Source organism: Euwallacea similis, chromosome 19, assembly GCF_039881205.1.
Source record: "Euwallacea similis isolate ESF13 chromosome 19, ESF131.1, whole genome shotgun sequence".
Taxonomy (NCBI): Eukaryota; Metazoa; Arthropoda; class Insecta; order Coleoptera; family Curculionidae; genus Euwallacea; species Euwallacea similis.
The window spans coordinates 585893-613504 of NC_089627.1; the positions used below are offsets into that span (position 1 = coordinate 585893).

At 39.5% G+C, this 27612-nt stretch overlaps 6 protein-coding genes across 8 annotated transcripts in view; 3 read left to right on the top strand and 3 right to left on the bottom strand.

The window, feature by feature from the left end:
- The window catches only part of LOC136415122 (scavenger receptor class B member 1-like), a 76667-nt gene extending 55840 nt beyond the window's left edge, over positions 1-20827 (bottom strand). The window contains exon 1 of the mRNA XM_066399555.1: positions 20824-20827. The gene's annotated coding sequence lies outside the window, so the exon portion shown is untranslated. The remainder of the gene's footprint in view (positions 1-20823) is intronic.
- LOC136415159 (43 kDa receptor-associated protein of the synapse) lies at positions 807-7582 on the top strand. Its single transcript, XM_066399608.1, has 12 exons — positions 807-1103; positions 1168-1408; positions 2324-2579; positions 3065-3216; positions 4072-4194; positions 4249-4432; positions 4637-4764; positions 4961-5033; positions 5087-5185; positions 5244-5435; positions 5508-5707; positions 6297-7582. Exons 2-12 carry the CDS (start codon positions 1374-1376, stop codon positions 6481-6483), a joined length of 1629 nt encoding a protein of 542 aa, XP_066255705.1. The 5' UTR covers positions 807-1103; positions 1168-1373; the 3' UTR covers positions 6484-7582.
- RpII15 (RNA polymerase II subunit RpII15) lies at positions 8113-9110 on the top strand. The gene is made up of 4 exons (XM_066399570.1): positions 8113-8248; positions 8306-8434; positions 8625-8711; positions 8945-9110. Exons 1-4 carry the CDS (start codon positions 8175-8177, stop codon positions 9045-9047), a joined length of 393 nt encoding a protein of 130 aa, XP_066255667.1. The 5' UTR covers positions 8113-8174; the 3' UTR covers positions 9048-9110.
- Positions 9254-14419, bottom strand: Ald1 (fructose-bisphosphate aldolase). 2 transcript variants are annotated; one of them, XM_066399389.1, is made up of 7 exons: positions 14264-14419; positions 11959-12162; positions 11703-11902; positions 11240-11505; positions 10918-11138; positions 10651-10783; positions 9254-9665 (listed from the first exon to the last, which is right to left on the bottom strand). In XM_066399389.1, the coding sequence occupies exons 2-7, from the start codon at positions 12135-12137 to the stop codon at positions 9570-9572; spliced, it is 1095 nt and encodes a 364-aa protein (XP_066255486.1). In that variant the 5' UTR covers positions 12138-12162; positions 14264-14419; the 3' UTR covers positions 9254-9569. The 2 variants fall into 2 exon arrangements, with proteins under 2 accessions (XP_066255486.1, XP_066255487.1); XM_066399390.1 differs by lacking the exon at positions 14264-14419 and adding an exon at positions 12303-12324.
- Positions 15656-26875, top strand: LOC136415128 (calcium release-activated calcium channel protein 1-like). Its single transcript, XM_066399565.1, has 6 exons — positions 15656-16115; positions 25008-25155; positions 25208-25438; positions 25499-25705; positions 25756-25990; positions 26042-26875. The coding sequence occupies exons 2-6, from the start codon at positions 25018-25020 to the stop codon at positions 26290-26292; spliced, it is 1062 nt and encodes a 353-aa protein (XP_066255662.1). The 5' UTR covers positions 15656-16115; positions 25008-25017; the 3' UTR covers positions 26293-26875.
- LOC136415127 (uncharacterized) lies at positions 21686-24534 on the bottom strand. Of its 2 annotated transcripts, XM_066399564.1 has the most exons (5): positions 24099-24534; positions 23567-23866; positions 23148-23515; positions 22395-22622; positions 21686-22335 (listed from the first exon to the last, which is right to left on the bottom strand). In XM_066399564.1, the coding sequence occupies exons 1-4, from the start codon at positions 24376-24378 to the stop codon at positions 22416-22418; spliced, it is 1155 nt and encodes a 384-aa protein (XP_066255661.1). In that variant the 5' UTR covers positions 24379-24534; the 3' UTR covers positions 21686-22335; positions 22395-22415. The 2 variants fall into 2 exon arrangements, with proteins under 2 accessions (XP_066255661.1, XP_066255660.1); XM_066399563.1 differs by lacking the exon at positions 21686-22335 and having other exon boundaries at positions 22371-22622.
- Positions 26876-27612: the final 737 nt, after the last annotated feature.

Consider the following 27612-nt stretch of genomic DNA (forward strand, 5'->3'; position numbering starts at 1 on the left):
CCGCGCCCACGAGACCTCCAAGATTTACGGGGCGCCCGTTTTTCGAATTTGGAGCGCAGGTATCTCGGGAACCCTAAGAGCAACTGCATGAAAAATTCAAATCAAATTAATCACCTCGACGAGCTCTGTGAGCCTGCATTGGGTGTGTGGCGTTGTCTCTTTTAATTCCCGATATATGCAGTGGTTTGAGGTTAAAGCCGAGGCTCCAAAACTGGGCCAATTACCGTCAACTCCCGTCGATGAACAAGTTGAATTGCAGCGCTAATTCTATAGTTGAAATTCGCGTTTTGCCTTACGCTTCTTGAACGGCAAAATAAGGACAACTGGGAAAAGTCCATGGAAAATGGCCACTTTAAGACGTGACACGTGACCATTCGGACATTAATGTAATTGACCTCCGAAGCGCATCATACACGTCAATGTTACGCCAAAGCATTGTCCTCGAGGCGTTTGAAACTGCTTGTAAAAGGTAACCCGATCCAGGTCTCGGATTCCTGGAGAATAAACGCGTGTGATGAAAGAAAATTAGCTCTCCCTACATTTATCCCCCATCGATAGTGCGTCCTTACGATTTATGACTTCGAGAGGAATTCGAATAACCAACACATAAAAGTTCAATCAGATCGGGGAAAGGCTCCGCAAATAAGCGCGCTGGAAAAGGATAAACATTAACCTCATCGTGACCTGCTTTTTAACATTTTACACTCCCATGACACACTTTCCGAGAACTAAAACTAAGGCCTTCGAGGATTTGTAACCCTCCGCCTGCAAGACGCTCCCCGATAGCACTAATCCCCAACCCCTCTTAAAGCCGACTCGTAACTGCAGCAAATCGGCTTTGTATGATAATTTCTGGCAATAGCAATATAAGCACAAACATCAAGTTTCCTGTAAAAATAATCTTGCCGAAGCCTCCAAGTAAATTGGCCACGTCTCCAAAACTCCTACATGCCCCCGACTTTCCCCGAACTGGATCAGCCCCGAATCTCCTCGTGCGTCTTCGCCCTCGTCCGACCACCCCCGATCGGCCTTTGCTTCGGTCCAGATGAAATATGTAGGGACGGGATTCTGGATACTGGATAAAAGGGGTGTGTGTAACGGAAGTGAGAACTAGGGCAAGGAAAACCTGAATGACTAACTGTCTCGATTATTCTTAATATCCCGCAGGATGGTCCTGCGGCGCCTTCTAAGGGGAATCAGGACTTTTTCCTGGATGCTCAGCGCGTGTTCGGCCGTTGCAGTGCTCAATGGAACCGTCTGTTGAATGCAACTTGTTCTTTAGTGGGGCAGTGATGGCAGTGATGTGTTATGTTGTGTTGAAGTGTTTCTGAGGGGCCAGCCCAATCATATGAATCCGCTTAAGATCGGGCAGGATGTCTTGGGAGTCACTCAATTCCAGGGAGTTTAGGTAAACAAATTTCAGTATAAACATCCCGACTGGACGTGCGACAACAGCCAAACACTCGCCTTTTATTTGTCGAATTTTTATTTTCCCCAGCATTGCGAATCCAGTAAAACTCCTGCGTAGTCGAACAACAGCGGAAGTTTCGAATGCGAAATACAATAATTGGGAATTATTGTCTGGAAAGGATCAATGAGGGGGCGGAAGGGGTTTCTTTTGTTTTGGTTGATAAAGCTGGAGAGGGTGGAATTAAACCAATTACGAGGGCATTCTGTCCTGTGCGTGTAGGGTTGGTCTCGTTTAAGTGTCAAAGGTCAGAGTCTTAATTACACAGGGTGTTCCAAAATTACCGCAGGTATAAGGTCACGCTCGGGCTACTCGATGTCCAATCCATCAATCGATCAAGATTCAATTTAAGACTCGACAATAATTCAAACTGATTAAAAACTCGAAGAAATTTAGAGTCGGCACGACTCTGAATTAATTTACTGGAAATTGATTAAAGTTAAAGTTTACGTGCGGAAACCTGATGAAATTTGGAAGGATCTCGCTTTAGAGCATCATCATGCATCCGACCTATTTTCGACGCCTCAGAAGCTCTTGTGTATGTCTAGGAGGATTCTTTACTGAAACTGACAAAAGTAGGAGGCAAATTGGCTAACTTGAAACGTGAACTCACTTGAACTAATTTAGCTCTGTTTAATTAAATTTAGAGTAAACCGAAACCTGGTGAGAACCGCAGATTTAATACTTCAAGGCACTTGAAGTATCCAGGGGGTTAGAGGGCTCAATTGAACTTCTTCCTCTAAAAATACCAAACTGAACTCTCTGTATTTTCAACGAGATCTATTCAAAATTCTCCCCATTTTATCTCCTCAAGAGAGAAGGCTGTTTCCTCATATTCAAATGTCCTCCTTTCAGCAACTTCAACAACATCTACCACACCTCTGGGGCGGGGGTTAGCCACCAGCTCTCAGCGACACGGCTCTTGTCTTCTCCCGATGGATCCAGACACCACCTGGACGGTCTGGACCACACGTGGCCCTGGAACGACTCCTATTCCAGCTTGCACAGGGACACCTACACCGAAGTGCGCACTCCTAGGGCTCCAATCTGCACTTTTGGCTGTTTCTATGCTTGCAGAGCCAGGCTCAGGCATAGCATTGCTAAGAGGAAGGTACGGCAATGGTAGATTGTATGGGATTCAGCGGCAGTCGGTTGATCGTAATACTCGAATTATTGTCAGTTTTCGGAGCATCAAAACGGATGGCAAAAACCATTAAAGTTAATAATGACGCTCTAATAATTCCAGACATTACTCATGATGTTAAATTACATCAACTCAACAGCTTGTACAAGTCGATTTGTAACAATATTATTTGACGCTCCACAGGGGCACTGAAAGGGCCCCCTAATAGCCCCAAAAGATGCTCAAAAGGGAAAGGATGAAAATACGTTCAGTTTTTAAAAGGTCCGCATTTTTCTATTTTCAACTCGTCCATATTTCACCTTGAATGCCATTACATAGAGGCTTAAAGCGCTGCTTCGGAAGGGGTATAAAGTATCCTTTTCAATGGATGATGTCGGTCAAAACGAATGCTGGCCCTTATGGTCAATATAGTGTCTGATGGAGATTTACTTATTAGCTTAAGTGTATTTTAGGTGGAGCAAGGCTTGAAACTGTACAATCAGCATAAACAACAGCAGGCTGTCCGGAAGTGGAAGAGCTCCTTAAAGGCATTGAGGAAAAGAGACGACAAGTTTAGTGTTTTGGGATACTTGTATCAGGCCTACATGGATTGGGGAAAATATCGGTAAGTTGTAATGTTTGAATTAAAGAAGAGCAGAAAACTGATGCGGCCGGATTTCATGCCTTATTGCCGCCCTGCGTTTAATGCAGGCAATGTCAATGACAAGGACGTTGAGCTTGCAGATGAATATTTTACCAGCGCCATCTGTTGTGTAGTTTTCGCTGCAAATGAAACGCTTAGTGAAACCGATCTTTTCAAAACTCTTCAAGCAAATTCAGCATTTGCCCTCAATTATTTACCCCCCGATCAATAAATTATGATAAATGGATCAATTTGGAATAGCAGCATTGCCAAGTTCGCCGGAGTGGCAAAAGACAATTTTCCCCAAAAGCGTTTTAGTTCTCTTTCTTATTAAAATCCATCGGGCGGAACTTTGCTCTAAAAGAGTGCCTGAAAATGGGTTTTTCGCATCCCCGAATAAATTAGAGCCCGAGCAAAGGCCTGTCGTGTCAACGACAATCTTTCATCCAAATTTATAATTTTCAATTTGCATTTCCAGAGATATAATTTTTCTAATAAAACGTTTTGGGCTTTTTGTTTGACTTCTCCTGGTAGGACACCCACATTTGTTCGGAATGATCCATTTTTGGGCCTTTTCCAGAAATTTAGTTTCCTGTGGGCGCTGCTGTTCGGAAATGTAAATTAAACCGGGCGTTAATTTCAAACGTTGTAGGTCTATTAAAACTTGAAACATTAAGGGAGCCAGGGAATATACATCTCCATCGGCTCTGAGCATAACCGGGTTAGATTAAGCAAACGCCGGACGTGCTGTTTGATTTAGGATCGTTGTTTCGGGTTTATAGCGAATTATGAAACCGTAACGTCAATCTCCGTTTACCATAAATCGCAACTTTTCAGGGACGCCCTGGAATACGCCCATCGGCAGCTATTCATATCGGAAGAGCTGGATAGCCCCAACATGAGGGCGGAGTCCTATCTCAATTTGGCTAGGGCTCATCAGAGGCTGGGCGCCTTAGAAAGGTTAAAAGTCTCCATTAAAGTCGAAGATTTATACCTAGTTCATGCGATTTTTAGGGCTTTGGCCTATGCGAGACATTCGCTATACAACGAATGCGAACTGTGTGCCACTGCTGGCCACGTTCACTTGACTGTAGGCTCCGTTTATCTGGAGCTGGCTGGCTTCAATAAGGCTCTAGATAGCTTTCAACATGCCCATCGCATCGCTCAAGCTGTCCACGATCCAGCCTTAGAACTTCAGGTGAGTCTAGGGCCGAGTCAGTGGCCACGTGTTCAACTGGAATTTTGTGGCCGAAACCTCTGTCACTTTGTTCTCGTAAATCAAATAATAATCTCAACTATGATCCACATCAGATACCTTCGTAAATTGTCTTGGTTTCGATCATATTTGAGGCGTTACAAAGAAATGTGTATCGTACATTCCGAAATTATGTCCCGTCCGAAGGTTTATGTGGGATTGTCGGAGTTGTTCAGCCGTTTGCAAGATGCGGATAAAAGTGCCAAATACGCTTCAAAAGCTTACGATTTGTCGAGGTCTCTACAGCTTGGCGATTTGAATTCACGTCATCACAGGTAAGATTCTTTTGTCGTTTATAAGTAGATGCTTGAAGGTGCTATAAACGCCGTAAAACTGCACGTTGGCAATTTTCTGCATTCCCGAACATTTTCATTTCCTCTAAGTCTGAAAGCTCTTACTTGTGCTCCACTATATAAATACGTACTGCCGATGGTTCTTTGATGCTAATTTTAACCATATTTTCTCCGAAAGAGCTGCATTGCTTCAAATGGCCTCAGCCCTTCGGAAGCAGGGTGAATTAGGGGATGCTCACGATTATTGCTCGGTAAGTAACTGAAATGCCAAATTTAATCTAAAATACTCCCTTTTCCTTCTTAGGAGGCCACCAGACTCGCTTTAGTCTCAGGCGATCAAGCAACTTACGCGCGGAGCATACGAATTATGGGTGATATTTACAGAAAAAAGTCTGATATCAATGTACGTTGAGTATTTTTACAATTCTAATTAAATCACGAAACTTTTGATTCGACGATAGAAAGCGTTCCGCCAATATGAAGCAGCCATGGGCTCCGCTGCTGCCATGGGCGACCGCGTGATCCAGATGGAGTCCATGGATGGCGCAGCCCGGTGTCTGGAAGCCCTCCGGCTACAGCACAAAATTTGCAACTGTCGACCCTTGGAATTCAACACTAGGTTGTTGGAAGTCGCCAGTTCTATTGGTGCTAAGGTGAGAGGAAAACCGCAGAGAACGGATTTTTTAGGCTCAACAATGAGGGAAGAGTCTATTGATAAATTTCAGTTACTGGTGAGGGCTGTTCGGATGCGCCTGTCTCGGATTTACCAATCTTTAGGAGATGAAAACAATAAATTGCACCACGAGCGGGTGGCTATAAGGTTGCAACATGATTTGGATTTGAATTGTGCTGGTTGTGGTTCTCCTTATGGGTTGGAAGCCGATTCGTTGGAGACACTGCCCTGTGCTCACATTCTACACACCAGGTGAGTTTGAAGACTTTTGAAATGCGTGATTTGTTTAATTCACTTCAGAAATGTTGTCACTTAGTGCAATTTCGATTATCAATGATGAAGGGCAGTGACGAACATAAAACTGGGTCCGTACCAAAAAATGAATGACGAAAATTGATAAAATCATTTTTTCTAACATAAAATTTGATTTTATGTATTTTTGAACTGAACGTAACGCTATTTCTAGCAGATTTGTCCCTCTTTTGGCAAACGAAACACTAATCCATAGCGACAAAATCCGAGAAAATGCATCACCATGCCTTTTTACGTTTCGATTTAGCCAATTTGAGTAGCATTTTTAGAAGTCTCAGCAGTTCTTGGCTACGTTCAGTTCTTCCAGGTCGTTACCAATGGCGTACTAGTGGAGTTTCCCAAATATGTATTAGAAAATCATATTCCCCAGTTTTGCAAATTGATTTGAAAAAAACCAGGGATGTGCCCTGTTTTTTCTCGCATTAAATGAACATGGGTTCTCTACATCAATTTGTGAAATCCATTGATTTTTTCTTCTGCCCGACCTATTCCCTCTAATTTCCCATCCATCAGTTTGATCTAATTTCAGATGTGCTTATGACCTGTTCCGACGTAACAAGAAGAAAAAGAGATCATGTCCGGAATGTGATCGCACTAGTTCTCGTCTCTATTTAAACTGCAACGACTACAACGCCATGCAGTACAGCCCTGTACCTCTGTCGGTCTGTTCATCGGACAGTCATTGTACTTCCCACCACGCTACTAGTTCGGTATAAAAGTGCTTTTATAGGTTTTTTCATTGGCATTAGTAACCACTTGAATATCATAATCTCAAGAAATTCGTATGAATTGGTCTTCCATTTTCGCGATAGTTCGATGGCAATCAAGTAGATCGTCAGTAGTGCTGTATTTTAATGAGTTATTTAATAAATTTTCAGAGATTCCAATCATTTCGATTGTAGCCGACTGTAGGCCAGTTCGATAAGTAATTCCTTTCGCTGTCTGTTTCTTTCGTTAAAGATGCGTATAAAAGGCGAGCTTTTCGTATAAGAACAAAGCTCAAACAAATCAAAAACAATGTGGAACTGATGAGAGATCACGTGAAATACATTAGGAAAATGTATTTTTTAAACTTCCTCGACTTCGTTGTTCTTAGCGCTAATAAAAGAAGATAAAACGAGTTAATAGAAAAATACTATTTAATAATTATAGGTATGTTATAGTAAGGTTAAAATTGTTAAAATATATATATATAACACTGCACTTCCACATGCGCACCAATACGGGTACTAGTGTATTTCATACTTACAGTAAGTTTCAAATGAGGGGGTGGAGTTGGGTTTTCCTCAATTAATGTTATAAAGTGACTTGTTAAGTTTTTGAACTCGTTTTTGTAAATATAGTTATGGTAAAATTGTATTGTAACATATGAGACTTTCAAAACAGAACTCCACGACCTCAACACTCATGATCAATATGCCAACTCATCAGTTACAGTCATCAGTTTAGGTTGATAAAGGGTTCAGGTTTTTTATTGTTGTTTCAATGACCAGACGTTATTTATAATCACCAATTTAGATTTTTTTCGACCGTTTATTTGTAGGTCTTAAGCTAGAAGTAGCTAGGAAAATATACATAAATATTTCTTCAGTCTCGTCATGGAGTTGCAAATATCGATAATGGTGTCAATTTTTGACTCGAAATATTGTATATTTCCATCTAGTAGTAATGACAAAAATATTCACGAAGAACAATCAGCGACCATCACTACAAAAACTAAGAATTAAAGTAGGAAAGGTGGAGGTTACTCAATGCCTTGATGTTTGGTTTTTCTAAACTCTGGGAAAGTCCAGGTCGGAGCATTGATACCACCTAATTATTGTTATTTTTGATTTTGAAATAAATTGATTGTAAATATCATTAGTTGATTTTTTGCCCCATATGAGCCAATTTGCTACAGTTAACACTCCATATGATCAAAACAAAATTAAGTAGAACGATTTAGAACCATAGAAGTATTTGGTTAATTAACCTGTAACTTTCCTTCACCATAACGTCAAGAACTCTTGCAAATTAGTGTTTTATTAGGTTAAAAAATATTTAAGTTTTTGTAATTGAAGAATTTTGAAAAGTAAACATTTTAAAGCATCTCTTTTTTTAATAAAAAAATTCAGAGCCAAAAAATTTATCACTCGCCTGGCATGTTACGTGTTTTTATATTTATGTAGTCCAGAGTCATCTTACAACAACCGTGAAAAGTGAATCGTCTTTGCTATCATGTCAGCCCAGAGCCATCTTGTAACAGTCATGGAAAGTTCGTCGTTTGTGTCTGATTCCAAATTTTAAGGTTAGTTTTGGTTTGCTTTTGGTGAACCTAATTTTAACGTTAAACAGCATTTACTGAGTTTTAAACGCAGTTAAAACATAAATTCTATTTACAAATAAATTTAATTCTAGTGCCAATATAATGTCTAAACCTTCTGGATATGAGTCTCACAGCGAAGGACCTGGCTTTGTGGGGATCAGGTTTTGCCAAGAATGGTAGGATTTTGCTTTAATTCCCATGAGTAACAGGTCTAAGATGCATTATTTTTGCAGCAACAACATGCTGTATCCCAAAGAAGACAAAGAGAACAAAATATTGCTATATGCATGTAGAAATTGTGACTACAAACAGCATGCTGATTCAAAATGTATTTATGTAAACAAGATTATGCACGAGATTGAGTAAGTATAATGTTCAGTTGTGTAAACCTTGCAGAATGCACTGAACAGAAAATATTGGCCTAAGGTTTTGGTATACTATTCAAATACTCTTTGAAAAAATGGCTTGTTAATGCCACCTGGCAATTTCTATACTAACCTATGAACATCACTTCAATACGGTTAGAACCATTCTTAATATCATTTATTATAGTGAATTAACTCATATCAATTCCGATGTTATATCTGACCCTACACTACCCAGAACTGAAGATCATCACTGTCCAGTTTGTCAACACAGGTGACGTCACATTTTGCAACTTTGAGCAGTTTTTTTTATTCATTAATGATAACAGGTTAGGTCATATTAATTTTATTTTTGATTGGTAGATGACCATTGCTTTGTTGAATTATAGGTATTTCAATTTATGATAGAACCAAATGTGTGGATAAATAAAAAAAACTGCTCTTGGATAGTGCATTGTATGATTTACAAGATGCATGTTTCAATGTTAAAGTTTACCACTCTTTTAGGGAGGCTGTGTTTTTCCAGGCTCAAACACGAAGAGCTGAAGAAGAAATGCGACTGTATTATGTGTGTACAAATTCACATTGCGCACACCGCTGGACTGAATAACTCTTGTATATTTTATTATCAAATGTGATGTGGATTAGGTCATAAGTATGAGATAAATGATTTTTTCTATGTGCTTGCTTGTAAATACTGTAAAGCTTTAGAAAGTCTTGTGACAATAAAGTGTTTTGTAATGATCTTTCTGAATATCTCAATATTGATGTTAAATGCTACAGAGCGCGAAAACGACCTTTCGTAAAAAAACACTGTTTTTAATATGTAATTTTATATATTACCATTTACACAACAATTTTAAATTAAAATGCCATAATAACAAAGTACATGCTATAAATAAAAGTTCACAATCGTGGTTTTCATAAATAGAAAACCACCTTTCCATGAAAAAAAACAAGTTAAGTAAAATTACAAAAAATATACGACTTTCAATCATCAGGAAAATAATCTATAATAGTCCTCTAAAATCCAATGTCTTCGACTAGCATTACTTCGAAATTTTCTAATAACTATTAAGTAGCAAATTTATGTGCTGAGAATTTTCTTAATAAGTTTTTGGTTATTGGGGATTTAATAAGCATGATTCTGCACAAAAAGTCCGGTATCCCCGGCTTTGCCCTGGATGGTACCCGCTTGATACTTGCCCAACGAAGCGTCACTGTTAGCCTGAAACGGCAAGTTGACATTTAGGTAAGACTATCGATAACATGAAACTGAATCTAATATAGATTGTCCAGTACTAAAACCGATGCACGTCATAACACTGAAATTCAGCGTTGTTGCCAATTGCATGATTGCTTAAGTATTTATTATACAATATATAAATATACTATTTGTGAAATTTAATAAATTTATAAACATACTTCTCTGACGGCATTCACTGGCCACAAAGGGCCGTTGTTGTTCCTTTCCCGTTCAAAATACTTTATGAAGGAAGCAATAAGCTCCCTACACCAGCTATTTAACTGCTTTGGCATACCAAAAAACACTAATAAAATAAACATAGAGAATATTCACACTAATCTGTATTCTTAAAAGAACAGTGTATAGTAAAGAAATCACTAGTAATACGGGAACTTTGATAGAATACGGTGAAAAATTTAATAGTATTTAAGTAAGTACAACTGTCACAAAAAAATAAAAGGGTGGAATGGAGAAGGCGTAATATCAAAACGGACAAATTTGGCGACACCGTGTCCTGTTGCCAACATTGTTGTTAACATTTCCATATTTTATGTTCATGTTAAGATTAAATATTGTACTAAACGTTAACGTATAGGTTGCCCTTAGGTCCAAGTACTACTTGCAGTTCGTCCATATAATTATTCAACTTAAAATGAATTCCTCCATGAAAACTTTTCACATTTTGACCATGAGGGTTGACAATGAAATCACGTGATTTATGACATGCATCGGTTTTAGTACTGGACCATCTTTAAGCGTGGTCTACCAGAGAAGAAAACCGATTCCGTCAGAAATATGCGTAGAATATCGATAGGGACTCCTTGCACATATTCCCGATGATCCTTACTTGGTTTCATTTCCTGTTAGAATAGACCTAATACTCTTAAATAATCTATCAACACTAAAAGGGCTCTTATGATGAGTTCATTTTAACAAAAGATTTTTTAGGAGGCTGTTTTAGACTTACCTTAGCCCGCTTCAAGAGTTCATCCTGGCCGGCCTTAACCTGTTCGTCTTTACCACCCCATGCGCGCAACACTGAGGCCTGCAGGGCACGACCGTAACTGAAGGTCAGTACCCATGGTTTCTTACCTGGGTACCTAAAAAGTACATAATACAACAATTTGGTACATGCTCGATAAAAACTTCCACTGCTGTGTATGTTGCCAATCTCTAGCATGTGGTTTTTAAGTAAGTATGACAGATTATAGTCTTTAAAACAGATTTTACTTACGCATTAATAGCGCTCAAGTTGATGCTGGCCTCCTCCTCAGACTGACCGCCGGACAAGAAAGTGATTCCGGGTACGGCAGCCGGAACGGTGCGTTGTAATGCAGTCACCGTAGCCTTGCCTATGTCTTCAGGGCCGAATTTGACAGGGTGGGCTTGACCAGCAGTTACCATGTTTGGTTTCAACAAGGTTCCTTCGAGGAAAACGTTGTGATCCGCTAAAGCCTTAAAAGCAACAATTATTTCAGGGCAAAAAATTCAATTTTACTCGGTAAATTCCTACCAAATGTTTCATAGCACGACAATCGAGTTTAGATTACACTAACCTTATAGACGAAAGCCAAGACAGTTTCGGTGACTTTCTGCGCCCTCTCCAAATCGTGGGCGCCATCGGGAAGCACCTCCGGTTCGACGATGGGTACAATCCTATTAGCCTGGCAAATGGAGGCGTAACGGGCCAAAACATTAGCGTTTTCAATCAGGGACTGAAGAGATGGAGTGTGCTCGTTGATTTTTAACACGCAACGCCACTTGGCGAAGTGGCAGCCGTCTTTCTTATACTGAGCGCAGCGTTTCGCTAAGTCGTCCAAACCTAAAATTTGACACAGGTCTCAGGAAACACAGTTATATGAAAATACGTGTGGTGTTTCCTAAACTTGATCTTTAATAGTTTCACAAACAGAAAAATCTAATTAATTCATATCGAGAGAATTAGGGAGGCCAAACAACCACAACTAATATTATACAATGATCTTTCAGGGATAAAAAAAAAAGTTTCGAAATAATCACCTTGAGTGGTACACTCGTCATTGCTTCCGAACAAGGGAACCACTCCGGTGTCGACTTTAATTCCAGGAATAATTCCCCTCTGTTTCAGAAGCTCGGGGAAGGGAGTTCCATCATCGGCCTTCTGATAGAGAGTCTCGTGAAAGAGGATAACTCCGGAAATGTAATCGCCAATAGTTGGGCAGGTGGTGAAAAGTAACTGCCTGCAACAACAAAAACACACTCCAACAACTTCATTGATTGAAAATGCTCCATATACCTGTATTTACGCCTGTTTTCGTCTGTGTTTTCCACCCCAATGTCCGCCAATCTCTTGCCCATAGTGGACACTGACTCATCGGCGGCCAAAATCCCTTTACCAGGAGCCACTATGGCATTGGCGATTTTGCGAAGTTCATCTTGGAGGGCCGGGTCGGGGTAGTTCCAGTGGGTGGTCATCTTTGTTGAGAGGTTTTTTAGCGGACTGAAAACGAGGCAAAGATTACATAACAATACTTGAAGATTCCGTAAACGAGCAACCGTTTATACGATGCGTTGGTCACAGACACAGAGTTAAAGTTCTCAATGACTGAGAATTTTGAATATGTAGCAGAGAAGACGCACCTGCAGGGGAAATTTTTGAGGAATGGGAGGCAACGATCACTCAACGTAGGCTAAGGCTACTTGTTTGTTGTTTATTAAGTGAAGGATTATCTTATCAGTTTGGTGGTAAATAAAGGCCATTGGCGTACGAAAAAACTGCAGCAGCCTTTTTTGCTTAAATTTCCTTCAGAAAAGAATCTCAAAACAGCATCACTTGTGAAATAAAACGTTCCATTTTTTGCTTTAAAGAATTGTGCGACTTAAAAAGTATGACTCATCTTTATAGAATCCTGCACAGATCACATCATGTCCAATTAACTATTATTACATTTAATCAAATAATAACATTTGACTTTCTGTCCATATCACAACAGGCTGATTTTAGGATATTTACTGCCATTGGCTGGCTAAAAACAGCATGTTTTGCAATAACTCAAATAACAAATAGCGGAATCTCCTCTGGGGTCTGAAGCAATTAATAAACGTTTCAAAAACAATAGTGGATGTTTTGGATCAAAGATTAATCCATCGGACTTGAAAACATCTACGACTTATCAGCTTTAGTGTAGAATGATTGTTGATTAGTGCTGTGTCTTAATAAGTGTAATGGAAAACCCCAAATCGTGATGAGTTGAATTTGCTTTCAATTGTGTTCTGAGGTATGAAGGAGTAATAAAAGAAATATTAATGTCAAAAATGTTTTGTTGACATAATGGTGAAGGAAATTTTGCTCAAAGTTAACTCAAAGATCACCAATCAGCAGCAAGCTGATGGTATAATGTGGGAATTTTATGGCTGTTTCACATACCTGATCCTGACAAGGAATATTTAAATTAGCGCTTTTGGACATAGTCCAATGATATGAAGTGGGCATTTGTATTCTGATGTTTCAACAATTTTACTGTACAAAATGGGTTTTTAAAATTTTATTTATAGGCAAATGCTATAAATAAAATATATAAATTTATCTATAAATAGAATATAGATAGAACGTTGGATTTTCCAAATATACCCAACCCCTGAATTAACATTTTTATATGTTTGCAGTAGCATTTTGCACAGACCCATTTTTGACAGATTTAGAGACACTACAGAACAAAGTTTCAGAAAAATTCTGAACAAATAGGGAGATAAACAATGGCATTAAATAGAACTTCCTAGGGACACAGCCCTAAGCCCTGCGGCCACACTTTAAAGAAATCAAATGGACCATATAGGTTCTCAATACATTATGTGAAACAGGACCTTTTTAGCCACATTCCCCAGTAATTATTATTGAGACTTGATAAGTGGGGCCAAGAAAACTGTACTGTCTTTCTAACTACCTTTCACATCATGCCTAAACAAACAAACTACTGATATTTGCATGTGCCTAAGCACACACCTTTTAGTCCAACATCTTCCCCTTTTTGTTGTAATTGTAACAAAAACTTAGGGGTAGCTAATTTTTGAAAAAAAAGCACATTACAAAGCAGGTCCTTCTTAACACATCATACCATTCCTGCTCTGAATAACCTACAGCTCAATTCTTTCTAATAAAAACTACACTTAATTTCATTAAATTTTGTAAAACTAAGGAAAGTCTCCTTTAACCTTCACTCTCACAGCACCTCTCAAGGCAGCACCTACAAACCCAAAAGTACCACATGTATAGTTAAAGAAATTTCCAAGGGAGCTTCGAGTGAGGTACAACCTAAAGCATATCACTGTTAGAATAAGCAATGGGACTCTGTAAGAGCTCTCTCGAAACACTTTTTGCTGCTTTCATCTCTTAATAAGTCAAAGAATTTGCTGATTAAGCTTCAAGTTATTTAACAGTGGATTCTAATTAGCAAAGTTATAAAATTTTGAGAGAAATGCTGCAATTGATATCATTGTGCAATATTGGACTTCAGTGGGCCGAAAATTGGCCACGATCAATCCGCAAATTGCGTTCATTGAGTGAGGAAATGAAATTGAAAGTAAAATAATGAAAAACTTACTATTCAACGTCTAAAGTTCACAATAAATTTCCAAAATCTGTCTCACTACCGGGAACGAATCTTGGACTGACTCGCTAAAGGACGTTTGGAGGACGATTCAGTCAAATTGACAATTATGATCAACGAAAGAAAGACTAGTTCTGTCTCCTTTTGTTACACCTAGCTGTGTCCTACTCCTCTTCGTGAACGTATGTCCCAGAAAAATTATCTGTAATTAATTAGAGGCTTGGAATGCCAAAATGGTCCTTAAGAATAGATGGGTTAAGGATGAAAATTGTCGGACAAGGATAGTCAAATGAGCGCAAGTATCTAGTTCGCCCTTATTCTTCATATGCGTGCCGCCATCTCGAAGAACTAATAGTAAGTTAAACATAAGAGTCATACAAAATTTGTAGTTATTGTCACTGAAATTTCCTTGCACTCCGCTAGGCGTCTCTAGAGATTCGTCTACCCTCTTTAGTTGCGTAAGAAATTAAATTACAGGACTAAATTGTCCGGCCATTACTTTACAATTATTATATGTATCCTGAGATTTTGGAAAATAATCTATGAAACTTTTTAAAGTAAAAGATTAATATTAGTAAACTAATTTAAAAAATCCCTCTCAGAAACAGTAAATTTTTATTCAATGTTATCATAGTATCATCATGGTAATTAAATTAGCTGAAAACGGAATTTATCAGACGCGCGTTATGGTGATGTCCAGGATAACAGTATTGGTTTTGACAATTAGAAACTCGGGACAGGTAATAAAATGAGCACACGATCGACATTAATTACAATATGTTAATATTTATGTGGAAAAACGGTCAGGAATCACCTGTTTAAAATTCGTATGAATTATTTCGTATTGAAATTTTCCCGGCAGAGTCATTTGAACAATGGAGATACAAGTTGGCCGACGCGTCCACCAGAACTTTCTCCATTAGATTTTTATTTATGGAGGAAATATGAAAGATCTCATTTATACCTGACTATATACGTCTCCTGGTTGTGCTCCAAAAACGGACATGCATATACAATAAACTTATAACATTTTGCTGCGTTAGTTTGTCCGCAATGTCTACAGTGTCATAATGATGGGCAATTATTATAGTAATATTATTATACTTGCAAGAAAAAAGTGGAAATACCAAAGCAGTGCAATAAGTAACGATTATGTGACCAAGCATACTAATAATTATCACTCTTATATTATACCACTGCAATAGGGGCTTCCCTCTAAAACAATGGGTACTGTACCTATATAATTTCGCTTCTCTTGTCTAAAAATATCATAATCAAAAATAATATGCTAACCATGACCGTCCGAAAGTAGAAATTTGACCGCATCACAGTCCGAAAAACCCCGCCTCCATCATCGACCGCAAAGTCCAATCTCATCGAACCCGGTGCGCAAATAACTAATTGTAAAAAACCGCGAAATTCTTGGGGCCGGAACCCGTACATCATGCAAATAACCAGCAAAAATTCTAATTAATAATACACATAACGAATGAGTACCGCACCGGAGCGCCGATTTTATTATTGATCATATAGAACCAGATGTGAGGCCGTCGCGATTCTCGTGGGGAAACCGCTATATGGTACCCGTGCCGACCCATCGAGTCAATAGTACCCGGTCTCACGTTAGAACGCCCGTGGGTCACACTTCTCGGTTCGATGATGACGATCGGTGGTCGTGATGGACCGTGAAGTGGTACCGGTGGTCGTGATTTTATTGTTAGCCCCGCGGGCTTAGGTAGAATTCGCTCTACTCAGGATTTTATTTCGTTGGTTTCGGGTGGTAATTAAAACCGACAGTCACTTACCAACCAAAAGGGACATCACAGGAAATAAGGGAATTTTACCGGTAAGCAAACTGGTCTTAGTTTATGGGCTCTATATCGGGAAAACGTGCAGTGATGGTAACATTGGGGAATGAAATGTTTATAGTGAGATGCCAACTAACATTATCGCTATCTTATCAGGTCACAGTTCGCTAATTTTTTCATTACGTTATTGCTCATTCGCATTCTCAAAAAAAACAAGGAATTCCTACACATTTTCTATTGGAAGAAAATCGGGTGTCAAAGCCCCAAATGAGACCAAAAGTGAGTATAAATGGACAACCGCATATGATTCGTTTATGAATATAGAGTGTTCAAATAAATCTTTTGAAAGATATACCCAGTTCACAAATTAAATTTGTCTGGTCCCTTGAATTTACCTATCCTTGAAAATCCAGTTTCTCTTCTACCCATCCCCATACTGTACATATTGGGAAAATATACTAAAAATATCAAATTTTCAACTTTCTTCGCAATAACGTCTTCCTACCTCATGGCGCCTACTGCAATCGAGTGCGCTAGAGACACTTTCGCACGCCTCATGTGCAACACTTTTCGAGCGCATATGCGTTGCTGCCTTATGTTAATTCAATTAAATATATTTCTAATTATTCAATGTTTTTTCTTACAAGCGCGAAGTAGCATGTTTACGCGCACAAGTTCGGTAAACAGTCTCAAAAAACGCATGTCAAATATCCATGAAAAGTTTTGACACATGCCACTTTGAAGTGTTACTTTACCGCACGGCATGACAACCGGAAGGTTAAAGACCCATGAACTAGAAATGAAATGTAAATTATTGTTCGTTGTTAGTTTGCATTGTTCTTCCAACGCGTTCTCTTTTCCATTGAGCCTTCCTCTTAACCAAATTCGTATGAATTTCGCACTGCTACTTTCGCTTTAATGCTCTTATTGATTTCATTCCTAACGGATTCGGACCTTTCCTAAACTTGTTTTTTACGTCACTCCGCAGTTAACACATACGAGCAGTATATTGCGAAACCCCAATTTTGTGCGTTACAGGCACTTTTACGCCGCTGCATTTTGCATGCAGTTACCAAATACCGAGGACTACGCGCTCGTGCCCCGATTATTGCCCAATTAAAGTGTTTTCGGCACTTGACAAAAATATGAAATTTTTAACAAGCTGTGTTCAGCATTGAAATCGCTCATTTTGACCGCAATGAATGGACTATTGGCGGCTAATCTCCAGTGAATTTGGATGCCCATTGAGGGGCAATAATTCGCAATGAAACAATATTCCGGTTGTGGCAAAGAAACCTTTCTTGCATCATAATAATGTTTCAATAACAACGATTAAACCTGTGCTGCCCGGTTTTTTAAAGCGGAATAAGCACTTTATTGTTGTCGACATCATTATTTAATGGTCATAAATAATGCCCATTTTCGCCAAAGACTTCGAATTTTACGAGGGATTAAGCGGCAGTAAAACCCAGCAATAAACTAAGGTCAAATGCGAAATGGTTCTCTTGCATTATCAGTGCACCATTATCATGTCATATCCATTGGGAAGGCATAAACATTCGTCAGCCCATTGTATTTCAATGGAATATTTGAAAAACAACCTAAGCGAATTTTCCAAATTACCCATCTCATAAATACCCATGTAGGGCGCAAAGGTAAATTGTAACGCAGCGGTATTTTTAATTTCGCAAAAACCAGCAATAATTAAACTATTGTTCAGGCTTTATGAGACAGCGCAATTTACGAGTGGTGAAATAGTATGGAAAACATAAAAATGGAAAAACATGATAAAATTGTGCTTTAAGCATCGAGGCTCGTACACTTTAAAGCAACAGGACACAAACGTTGCTCTCAATTCTGAGAATTCAACTGAGCATCGATTCAAACAGTTCTCGACAACTAGAGGCGTTTTGAATTTAGGCCAACCACAACTTACCCGGTATACTGAGCAAGATGTCCGGGTAGCATAAATCTGCACACCCCTTGATCTGCATTCTCTCCAACAACATCCATCAGGAGGCACCAGAGTTACGGCGATAAGCAGCTGCCCCGTGGACAGCCACCCTTTACCTTGATTTCCTTCTGATAATTTCCCAGGTTGAGCTACCAACACCTTCGTATTTCGAGCCTTAAGGAGAACCAAATGTCCAGCGGTGCCGCAACATAGCAGCCGGGATATAGCGTTACTGATGCTTTCAACCTGAATCACGGTTGCATTCAAAGCCATTTGAGGTTCAATCAAAACACTGACTACTCATATGTTATGAGCATAATCCTTCCTTGTCTTTCTTGATCTTTCCTTGTTTGGTTATTTTTTTGGGGGACGCGATCCCGGGGATAAAAAATCTTCACGGTAAGACGGTACTGGAGTCCGTACTATCAATCTGAGTAAGGTTTCACCTATTAAGAAACCCCGTGCTTGCAGAGGATTTCGAGCCCGTGTCCGAAGTCCTTGATCGCGCATTTGGGACGCTTTTTTTTTGGTTTTGGCATCAAATATCAGATTCGAGTGGGATTATAGCTTTTTACCCTGCCATCTCTCTAGGCCTTTGTTGCCTCTCACAGGAGGTGAGTCAAAGACTCCTCCCGGATCTTTGGCTTGAATTTCCCCGCCGACATGGGGTTCTTCTTCTGTTCGTTTGGACGCTTCTTCTTCGTCGGCTTCATCCTCGTTGGTTACCAACTGTGCAATGCTGAGTCTTTATATGGTTGATCAAAGTATGAATCGAATTATGGTTTTGGGGATTTATTATGCTAAGTGAAACAGGTAGGAGTGACATCTTCAGTCGTTACGGGCACAATGCGACTTACACTCATGAACCCAATCCAAAGTTACGGTTGCCAGCTGGACTTTAAGAGATTGCCGCATTGTCGGTGAAATCTGTCACTGGGGTCTATTAAAAGTGTGGCTGCCAGGCCTAAAGGGTCGTGCAGACAGTTTCTGAGGAAGATGACGCCGTAATAGCAACTGTTGTAAAAATATTACGGAGGACCTTTCTTAAGAAGCAGTAGCTTGTTGCTACGTAAAAAACCGCGTGGGTGTGAGACACACTGAGCAGCGTTTTGTAGAGGCCGCTACATTACGGCGTTCCTCTCCTAAGAAAAGTAGCTTATTGCTACCTAAGGAAGCTCATTGTTACCTACGGAAGCTCATTGCTACCTAAGGAAGCTTGATCACCTAAGGAACTTGCTCATGAGTGTAAAATGCATTGAGTAGCGGCCTCTATATTACAGCATCGCTCTCCAGGGAGGCCCCAGCTTAACGGGCCAGTCCTCGCAAAATGCCTTAAGTGTTTATTGCTTTTATGGATTTCTAATAATTGCCTGCCATATGTAGATAGACACACAGTGATAATTAATGGCTTTTGTTGCAACGGCTTAAAAACCATTAATTTTTAATAATAATGACTAAGTTTTAATGGGTTTTGCTAATAGTTCTTCATGGTGTGCCTGCAATGATACCGGTGCTACTGAAAATAAGGCAAAGCAGGAAGGAAGAACTCTTTCCGATTGCTGATTAGGCCTTTTCGTGACAATGGAAAGTTCCGGCAAGGCGCTAATTCCTAAGACAATATGTATTTTTATTTATCGAGGCCTCGCTAAATATTCCGGCCTGCCCGATAATAATTAAAGTCGGTTGTGCACAAAAAAGGCGCACGCCTCCACTTTCCGAGAACAACATTATTGACCACATTAAGACGAAGAATTCCGACAATGAAAACAAACCATTAGTATTTCTTCGCCTCAGGCAGGACTCGCTAACTATTGGCTCTCGTTATGGCCTTCAAGTTCGCATATAAATTTGGTAGTTAACTAAATTTTAACCACTTCATTGTTATCGTGAGTACCATTAAGGAATGCGCCACGTACTATTACGAAGAGAAAGCTCTTACATTTACATCGAAACACTTATCGTCCCGCAGTAGGTCAAGTTCAAGCGTACCGCTGATTGATCAAAATAGGTACAAAGGTTGAATATCCAACTATGTAATGGGCAAATGATAAGCTGAAGCGTACCTTTGATTCCTAATCAGGGAATTCCTCCTCCTGATCAACTGCTCCATGTTTCTTGTAATTATGTGTTGCAGTTGCAAGGCCGACAGCGACGCGGGCTATTTATCAATGCAGATTTGCTTCATAAACCTTCGGTGTTATTCGAGGTCTTGTTAGGGAGGACCTCCGGTGAGAAACCATAATGAACTTCAAACTTGTGCATTCCACTGGAATGGAACACAAAATTCTTTTTTTATGTCGGTGTTTTTTACATTTTATAAACAAATTTCGCCCTGGTGTTTAATCCTGCGGCACTCCATCTTATGAATCACATTCGCTGTGAAGAGGGCAAATTTATGGGGTGACTCATTAATGATATGAAACTCGAAAGGTGGAGTTTGCATTCATGCAAACGGCACTGCACGTCAAATGGTCACCACTAGTGCACACACACCTCGCCCGAAAAGTTTTAGTTCGAGAAATTGTGTTTTTAGACCACAAGTGTCATTTTTTTTATGTTGCGTTATCACAGCATAGTGTTCACTGAATCGGTTTTTCTGAGATGAGGCGTGTTTGCACCAATGGTCACTATTTGACATGTAGCACCTCCAATTTTCAGGATTCTCATTTTTAATGAATCGCCCTGCACAGTAAGTCAAGGTAGTTTTTGCAGTACTGTAGGTCCTTTAGAGGTCTGATTTGGATCAGAAAATGAATATTTAAGTCAACAGTTATTTTTCTCTCATTATCAACGGCATTTAGACGTAACATGTAAGTATTGAAGTCTCCCTCATATAATGCCTGGAAACATAAGCAGTCGGTTAAAGGAAACCTCCACCTTTTAGTTTGCTGAGGTTCTTAAATCCATTATACAGCAAATAATTTGTTCTATAACTAGATAAGTTCCATAATCGAAATAATAAGATCTCTACAGATAATCTAATAATAATTGCTGTTTGCAATAACAATTCCGCGATCCTCTTCGTGACCGATTCTAAGTATACATTCGCAAATTTAAAACGAATTTTCCCCAATTATTGATTTTTGTCCCTCATGCCAAGTTTTGTTTGATCTTCAAAGTCCAAGATGAGCGATTCTTCGAATATTAATAATAATTATTTACGTGGGATTTATTTGCACCACACAATAGTTTTGTTTGTTGCTCACGTATGTGGATTTACCGATTTTTCGACTTGTGCAAGCCCACCTTGCATTGTATTCTCCACTTTTCTAGACAGGAACAGTGAATAATTGGGCTTCTAAATTAACGCTAATTTGCTGTGAAGTAAATTATAGAAACCACGAAAATAATTTATTTTGGCATTTAAAACATTTCAAGAAACCTTTATCAAGGTATGTAGAAATTTCCCTTATCTTGAGAAATTTGACCCGCTACACAGAAAGTGCATTATAATTGGAAAACCATTGGAGGACGTAACGCAAATTGCGTATTTATCGGTAATAGACGTTGAGGGATGTTTTGCCGTGTATTCTTAGCAGAATTTTCCTTCAAACAAAGCGATCAAAAATTCACGTTCCAACGTTGACTGACATGAGAAATTGGGCAATGGCAATATCAACTTATATAAATGTCCGTTTATTTATCATTCAATATGCACATCGTTCGAATTTGCATAAGACTTATAATCAAAATAGTAAAAAAACATTTAAGGAGAATCTAACAGGTTAAAAGCACGCCGAGTGACCAAATTTACGTCTTAACAAAAAAACTATACTAAAAAATATATACAGGGTACCTCCAAAGAGGAGACCAACCACCGATTCTTTGAGCATCGGAAAATCTAAGAGTGGCAAATACGATTCATACTTACCAAAGCTTTACGATATATAGGGTGTTAAAGTTTAACTTTTTCCTACAATTTTGGAGATATTATATTTGGAAAGTAAGCAATTACCCTACATGTTTACTGGGTCATACAGGGAGATATTTTTTCTGGAGTCAGGCTCCAAAACAAACTTTCCTCGTGGTACGTCAATTCCCACTTACTCGTTACTATTTGAACCTCCTGGCTTACCTGTCACCGTTCACCAGTTATTTATCGGTGAATGTAGATGATTCCCCCATAACAAGTTCAAGTACTTGAAGTGCTCCAACTCAGATTTCTGGATACATTTACCAATACCTGGAAAACTGTCATAGATGCGGAAAAAACGCAAGAGATAGTTTAACCCTTAACGCCCTGTATATCTCAAAGCTTTGACATGGGGATCTAATTTGTTGCGATGTGTTGTGAAAACCTTGAACTAGAAACGTCCCCGCTAGTTCTATCAACTTCACCCAAACTATTTAGATGAGACGATACCTTTTCACTATCTTCATATCCTCAGCTATTCATTTCCTGCAGTCGGGAATCCTTGTCCTGCATGTGATACCAGGCCTTGTATATTCTCAAGTAGCGGTCCTTTGGATCCACCGAGAAATCCCCTAAGCAGAACATGCGAAAGGCGTCCTCGCCATAGCTGCCAACGCCATGCAGCTCGCCCACTTTTTTCCAGTCTTTATAGAGGAAATCGTAAGACATCCGCCATACCTTCGGACAAAAATGCCTTCGTTTTAAAAAAAACATGATGCTGTTGCAAGCCTAAGTAAATTGTCTTCCGAATGGGGTCATTTGCGGAGATACCGAAAATCGATAGCATCTTTGGTATTTTTTTAAACCCAAGTATCCCATTTTCTTCATCCCTCTTCTCCACCAGGAGCTTTTTGCGTGTGCGCACGCACGCCTGTTTTTATGCTAATTATGTAACTAAACTTTGGCATTCTACTGCAGTAGCAAGACTGATCTATGCAAACCATCCGAGTAGTCACCCAAAATTCCCATATCACAGGTGGGACTATCAGGGCAAAACATGCACTCTAACAACTGAAGGATCAAGATTACTTACTCAGACTCTTAATGTGAGTCCTCAGCATAAAAACACTGCCCATAAACCATTGTATCCTTACCCATCCTCCCATTGTAAACCAAAGTTCTCAAACAAATTAACATCTTCCCAGCTGGCACAACCATCATTTCACAACTTAATTACACCTTTTCATTCCATAATTCCCTCACCTGCTTGGCTCTCCTTTTCTGCAGCCCCAGCGGCCCAAAATACGTCTCCAATTGCTCCACTTTCTTCCCCACAACCGTGAAAGGATCCGGATTCTCCTCTAAAAACCAGAACACGTAGGGCCGGGCCGCCATCGCCGAGGTTTTATTCAGAAAAATCGTGGCCACTAATAGCGACCAAGGATCGAGATAGAGCTCCTCCTCTAGTAAATTATGGGGCGACTTGGGGGGCAGGAAACGCGGCAGCCTCAGCTCCAGTTTCGCTCGGAAAAACGGGGAAGTGTGCAATTTAGCTTGTTCCGAGGCGGCCTGTTTCAGCTCTCGGATTTTCTCTAATTCCTTGTTGAGTCGATGGATCTGGGAAACTATTTCTGAAAGATCCAGTTGAGCTGAAGTTAGATTTTACGATGGAGATGTAGTACCATGTTCTCTATCGATGTGTGGATCTGGTTCGTCTTTAATCCCATTGGGGCACTCCATAGGAAAAACGTTTGGAATTTTAGCTTTCTCGGACCATGTCTTATCTTCGGTTTTAAAGGGAAACATCAGATTTGAAGCGAAGTAGCTAGAGCAGACCGTTTCCTCGCTTGGTGCCTTTTTAGTGTAGTTTTCTAGAAATCTTCTATGAATAGTTTTGTACAGGTCATTTTGAATCCTCGTCCACTGATCCGATAGTAATGATAAGGTGCGGACGGAGTCTTTTTGCGCTTTTTCAGTAAAACCTGAAAGATGTGTTCAACTCGATTTTTTACACAGAAAATGGGAGATTGTTGTTTCATTTAGAGGTATTATAGAGCCTTCTCTGTAGGTAATTTTTTAGACGTTTAATAGACCGACAATTTGAGATTTAGGGGCATCCATAAATGGTTGGATACCATCAGAAAATGGTGTTGTGTGGATTTCTAGGCAGTTTTGATACAAAATAAAATCTAACTCCTTTTGGCAAATTCTCACCGAAAAAGGACTGCGTTCCCGCCTCAATTCTGCTAACACGCTCCTTTATCTTCCGACAACGCACGTTGGCCCTACTGACTTCCTCCCTATTAAATCCCAAAAAGCGCCCCCTTTCTTTCAACTTCAATCCACATCTCTGCTCAGCCTCAGTCACTAGCCCCTTCTGGCAAACAGCGTCATACGGCTCAAAGAGCTTAAATTCTCGAGCGAATTCTGAAGCTTCGCATTGGGAGATTCCGTTCGCAGGTGGCGTTTCTTGGTTTTTCATGGTATGCGCCATGGTTCTATCCACGCCCCATGGTTGACTTCAGCCTGAAAACATGTTTTAAAACAAATATAAAATTAAAATTGAGTGAGGCAAGCTATTGGCCATATTATGTTTTGAGTCGGTGGTTTGCCTGTGGGCACAGTTGAATATAAATTTGTTTTGTGTCTAAAAGGTTCGATGAATAGCCCGTCAATAACGCAGACGAAAACAGGTAAAAACCGTTAAGAGTCTCTTTATTAAAATAGGTATGATCAATTAAGTCTGGCCAGAAATCCCAGCGAACAATACCTTGACGTAGGCGAAATAGACGGAATTTGATCAAGTAAAGAGGTCTAAGTCAGAATTTTGATGCCGCAATTACCATAGCTGCGAGCACTAAGCGCAGCCCGACTAAATTGCTGCATGCACGTTATTTTTAATAACAATATTCACCATCATAATTATATTAAAAGAACCACCGGACAAAAGGAGAAATATATTAATTTCGCACAATGTCATTAGCAGCGAACCATTTGAATATAATATCGTCACAAACATCCGGGCTGCTTTTGTACGGACGGTAGCAAAAATTGCAGGTTACAGTTATTCTAATACTCGACACAAAAATCCAATAATAGCTTATGTCTAAAAAATTATTGCAGGTCTATAAAAATGGACCAGTCCACTCAAGTGGATCTTTCAACGGTCGCCGGAAATCAGCACAGGAAAATGAAAAGGCACAATACCTCTGGGGATCTGTTCTACGCCTCCAGTCAGCAGGCCCGGAATATTACCCTCAGCAATTCTTGGGTAAATTCCATCGGCTTCAACTGGCCTGAACTAAGAGTGAAAATAATTGCAGGCCCAACTGAGGCCCTCCGGCGGGCGTCCGAAGTCGGTAAATGTAGCAGAGGCCTTCAATAGACCTAAATTGACAGATACACCGCTGTCGCTGCTATCAACCCCCGGGATGGACACCCCGTTAGGGTCCATATCAAGAGAGAGGACTCCACCCTTCTCTTGCAACTCTAGCCTAGTCTCTATTGGGAGCAAACCGCCTCCCATGTATATGTCACCTCCTCCACCTCCTAGAGTAAGAACTTCCAGAATCTTTCAGTACCTTCCAAAAATCTGTAACTATGTTACACCATAGTTACAGTCCAGCATTGATGAGGAAAGCACGAGCAGCTCCAAGTGCTACTGCAAATGCTACGACGTGGACACCAATAGAAATGGCTTGAAGACACTGAGTAACACACCTGAAGGATTGTCATGGAGACGGTTACACAAATCCAGGGCCAAGCTCAAAGCCACTGCTACGACTTCTGAACTTCTCTCTGGTTTTGCCATGATAGCAATGGTTAGTAGCATAAAAAAACAGTAACAATCATCTATACCACTTCTCTATAGGTGGAGCTGCAAATTAACACTCCAACCAACGTGCCCGAATGGCTCTTTGTGATGTTCGCAGTATGCACAACAGTCTTAGTAGCAGTGCATATATTTGCTCTAATGATATCCACCTACATCTTGCCCAACATCGAGTCCATAGCAAAGTTGGAAATTTGCGAGCTGATAAGTGAGAGTCCACATGAGAGAATGAGGGGATTCATCGAACTCGCATGGGCTTTCTCCACCATCTTAGGTAGGAATTTGCTGTAAAATACTTAAGATATATAATAATCGGGCATTGCAGGTTTATTTTTGTTCATGGTTGAAGTGGCCATACTTTGCTGGGTGAAGTTCTGGGACTACAGCTTTACAGCTGCGGTAGCCGCCACTATTATAGTGATCCCAGTGTTGATTACGTTCGTGCTCTTTGCGGCCCACTTTTATCACAGTTTAGTGGTGGATAAATGTAACTCTTCAGTTAGTGATATGCGCAAGTTAGAGGAGATGAAGCAGAATTTGGACGAGATTAGCAAAATTGGACATTCGCAAGTGTGAAGCAATCTTTTAATTACCTCAATCATTCCACATGAACGTTGGGAAAAAATTCTTAGTACCTATTTAGGAAGGAAGGCAGGCTCTGTTTAACACGTTAACCGCCTACCATACATTTGAATTTTTAGTTGATGGGGCCCAAAACGAAACTTTGTTTTAAAATGATTTTTTTGATACATAACTGTCATATATGTATATTTGACTTTTATTATAAAAATGCCAAAAATAAGTAAAAACACACTTTGAAAATGAAACCCAATGTTTGGGATTCGGAGCCGATTTGACAGAAAAAGTAAACTCCATGGTTTGGGCTTCGTGGCGGTTAACATGTTAAGGGTGAAAATAATTTGCTGTAATATAGTACCTATCTACATCATTGATTCTAGCAATACAGAAAATTGTGATATAAAGCAGTATTCAAATGTGAAAGTAGAACTATGTGGATTTGTAGGAAAGATAATCTTTATGCTCTAAGTAAATTTATAAAAGTAGCAAAAGCCAGGTAAATTAATATGAAGAAACCCTATAAGAATACAAAGTATTAATTTATTCTCTAGATTGTCTCAATATAAATGACGCAACTGTGCATGTGTTTTTATTTGATTTTTAATGAGGTAATAAAATCCTCCCTAAAAAGGAGAACAGGAAATAGAAAGAAAGCATTAGAGATATTATAGATCAGTTCATTGTTGCCCTAGAAAACATCAAGTACAACCTTGTGTAGGCCAGTATGTAACATGTTTTTGTACGTTTTATAGGGCTAAACTGTTTTGCATTTCTGTACTTTCATAGAACCAATAAGTCTTTGACATGGAAAATATCTGTTTCTTCGAACATATAATCTTGTTAAATTCATCCACAGCTTTTGATGAAATTACTTCAGTTCCTTGTGTATGACCTGCTATGGTTTAAATATTCATCATTGTGGATGTCATACAATGAAGTGTTCATATAACTAACCACTCATTGTACTTGAATCCATACTGCGACATGGTTTTTTGATCTCTCCATGTCCCTCCCCATCTAAGTTAGACGAATGCAACATAATAACATGCAAATGCTGCTATAATTAATAACAGTTTTAGAATATAAATAATAAAGCACATTTAAAGGAATGTTCCCTTATGCAAGGCTACTACGAGTTTACTCTACAGACATGGAATTATTGCACCTTTCCAGGCTTAGTAACAAAACTTGCCTATAGATATTTCATCCACCACAATTGAGTTGACAAGGTAAGTAATAAAGAAAAGGCAATTATAATGCAAACACAGAACTTTGAGCCTATAATGTACAAAAAAAAAAAAACAAGACAACCAGGTC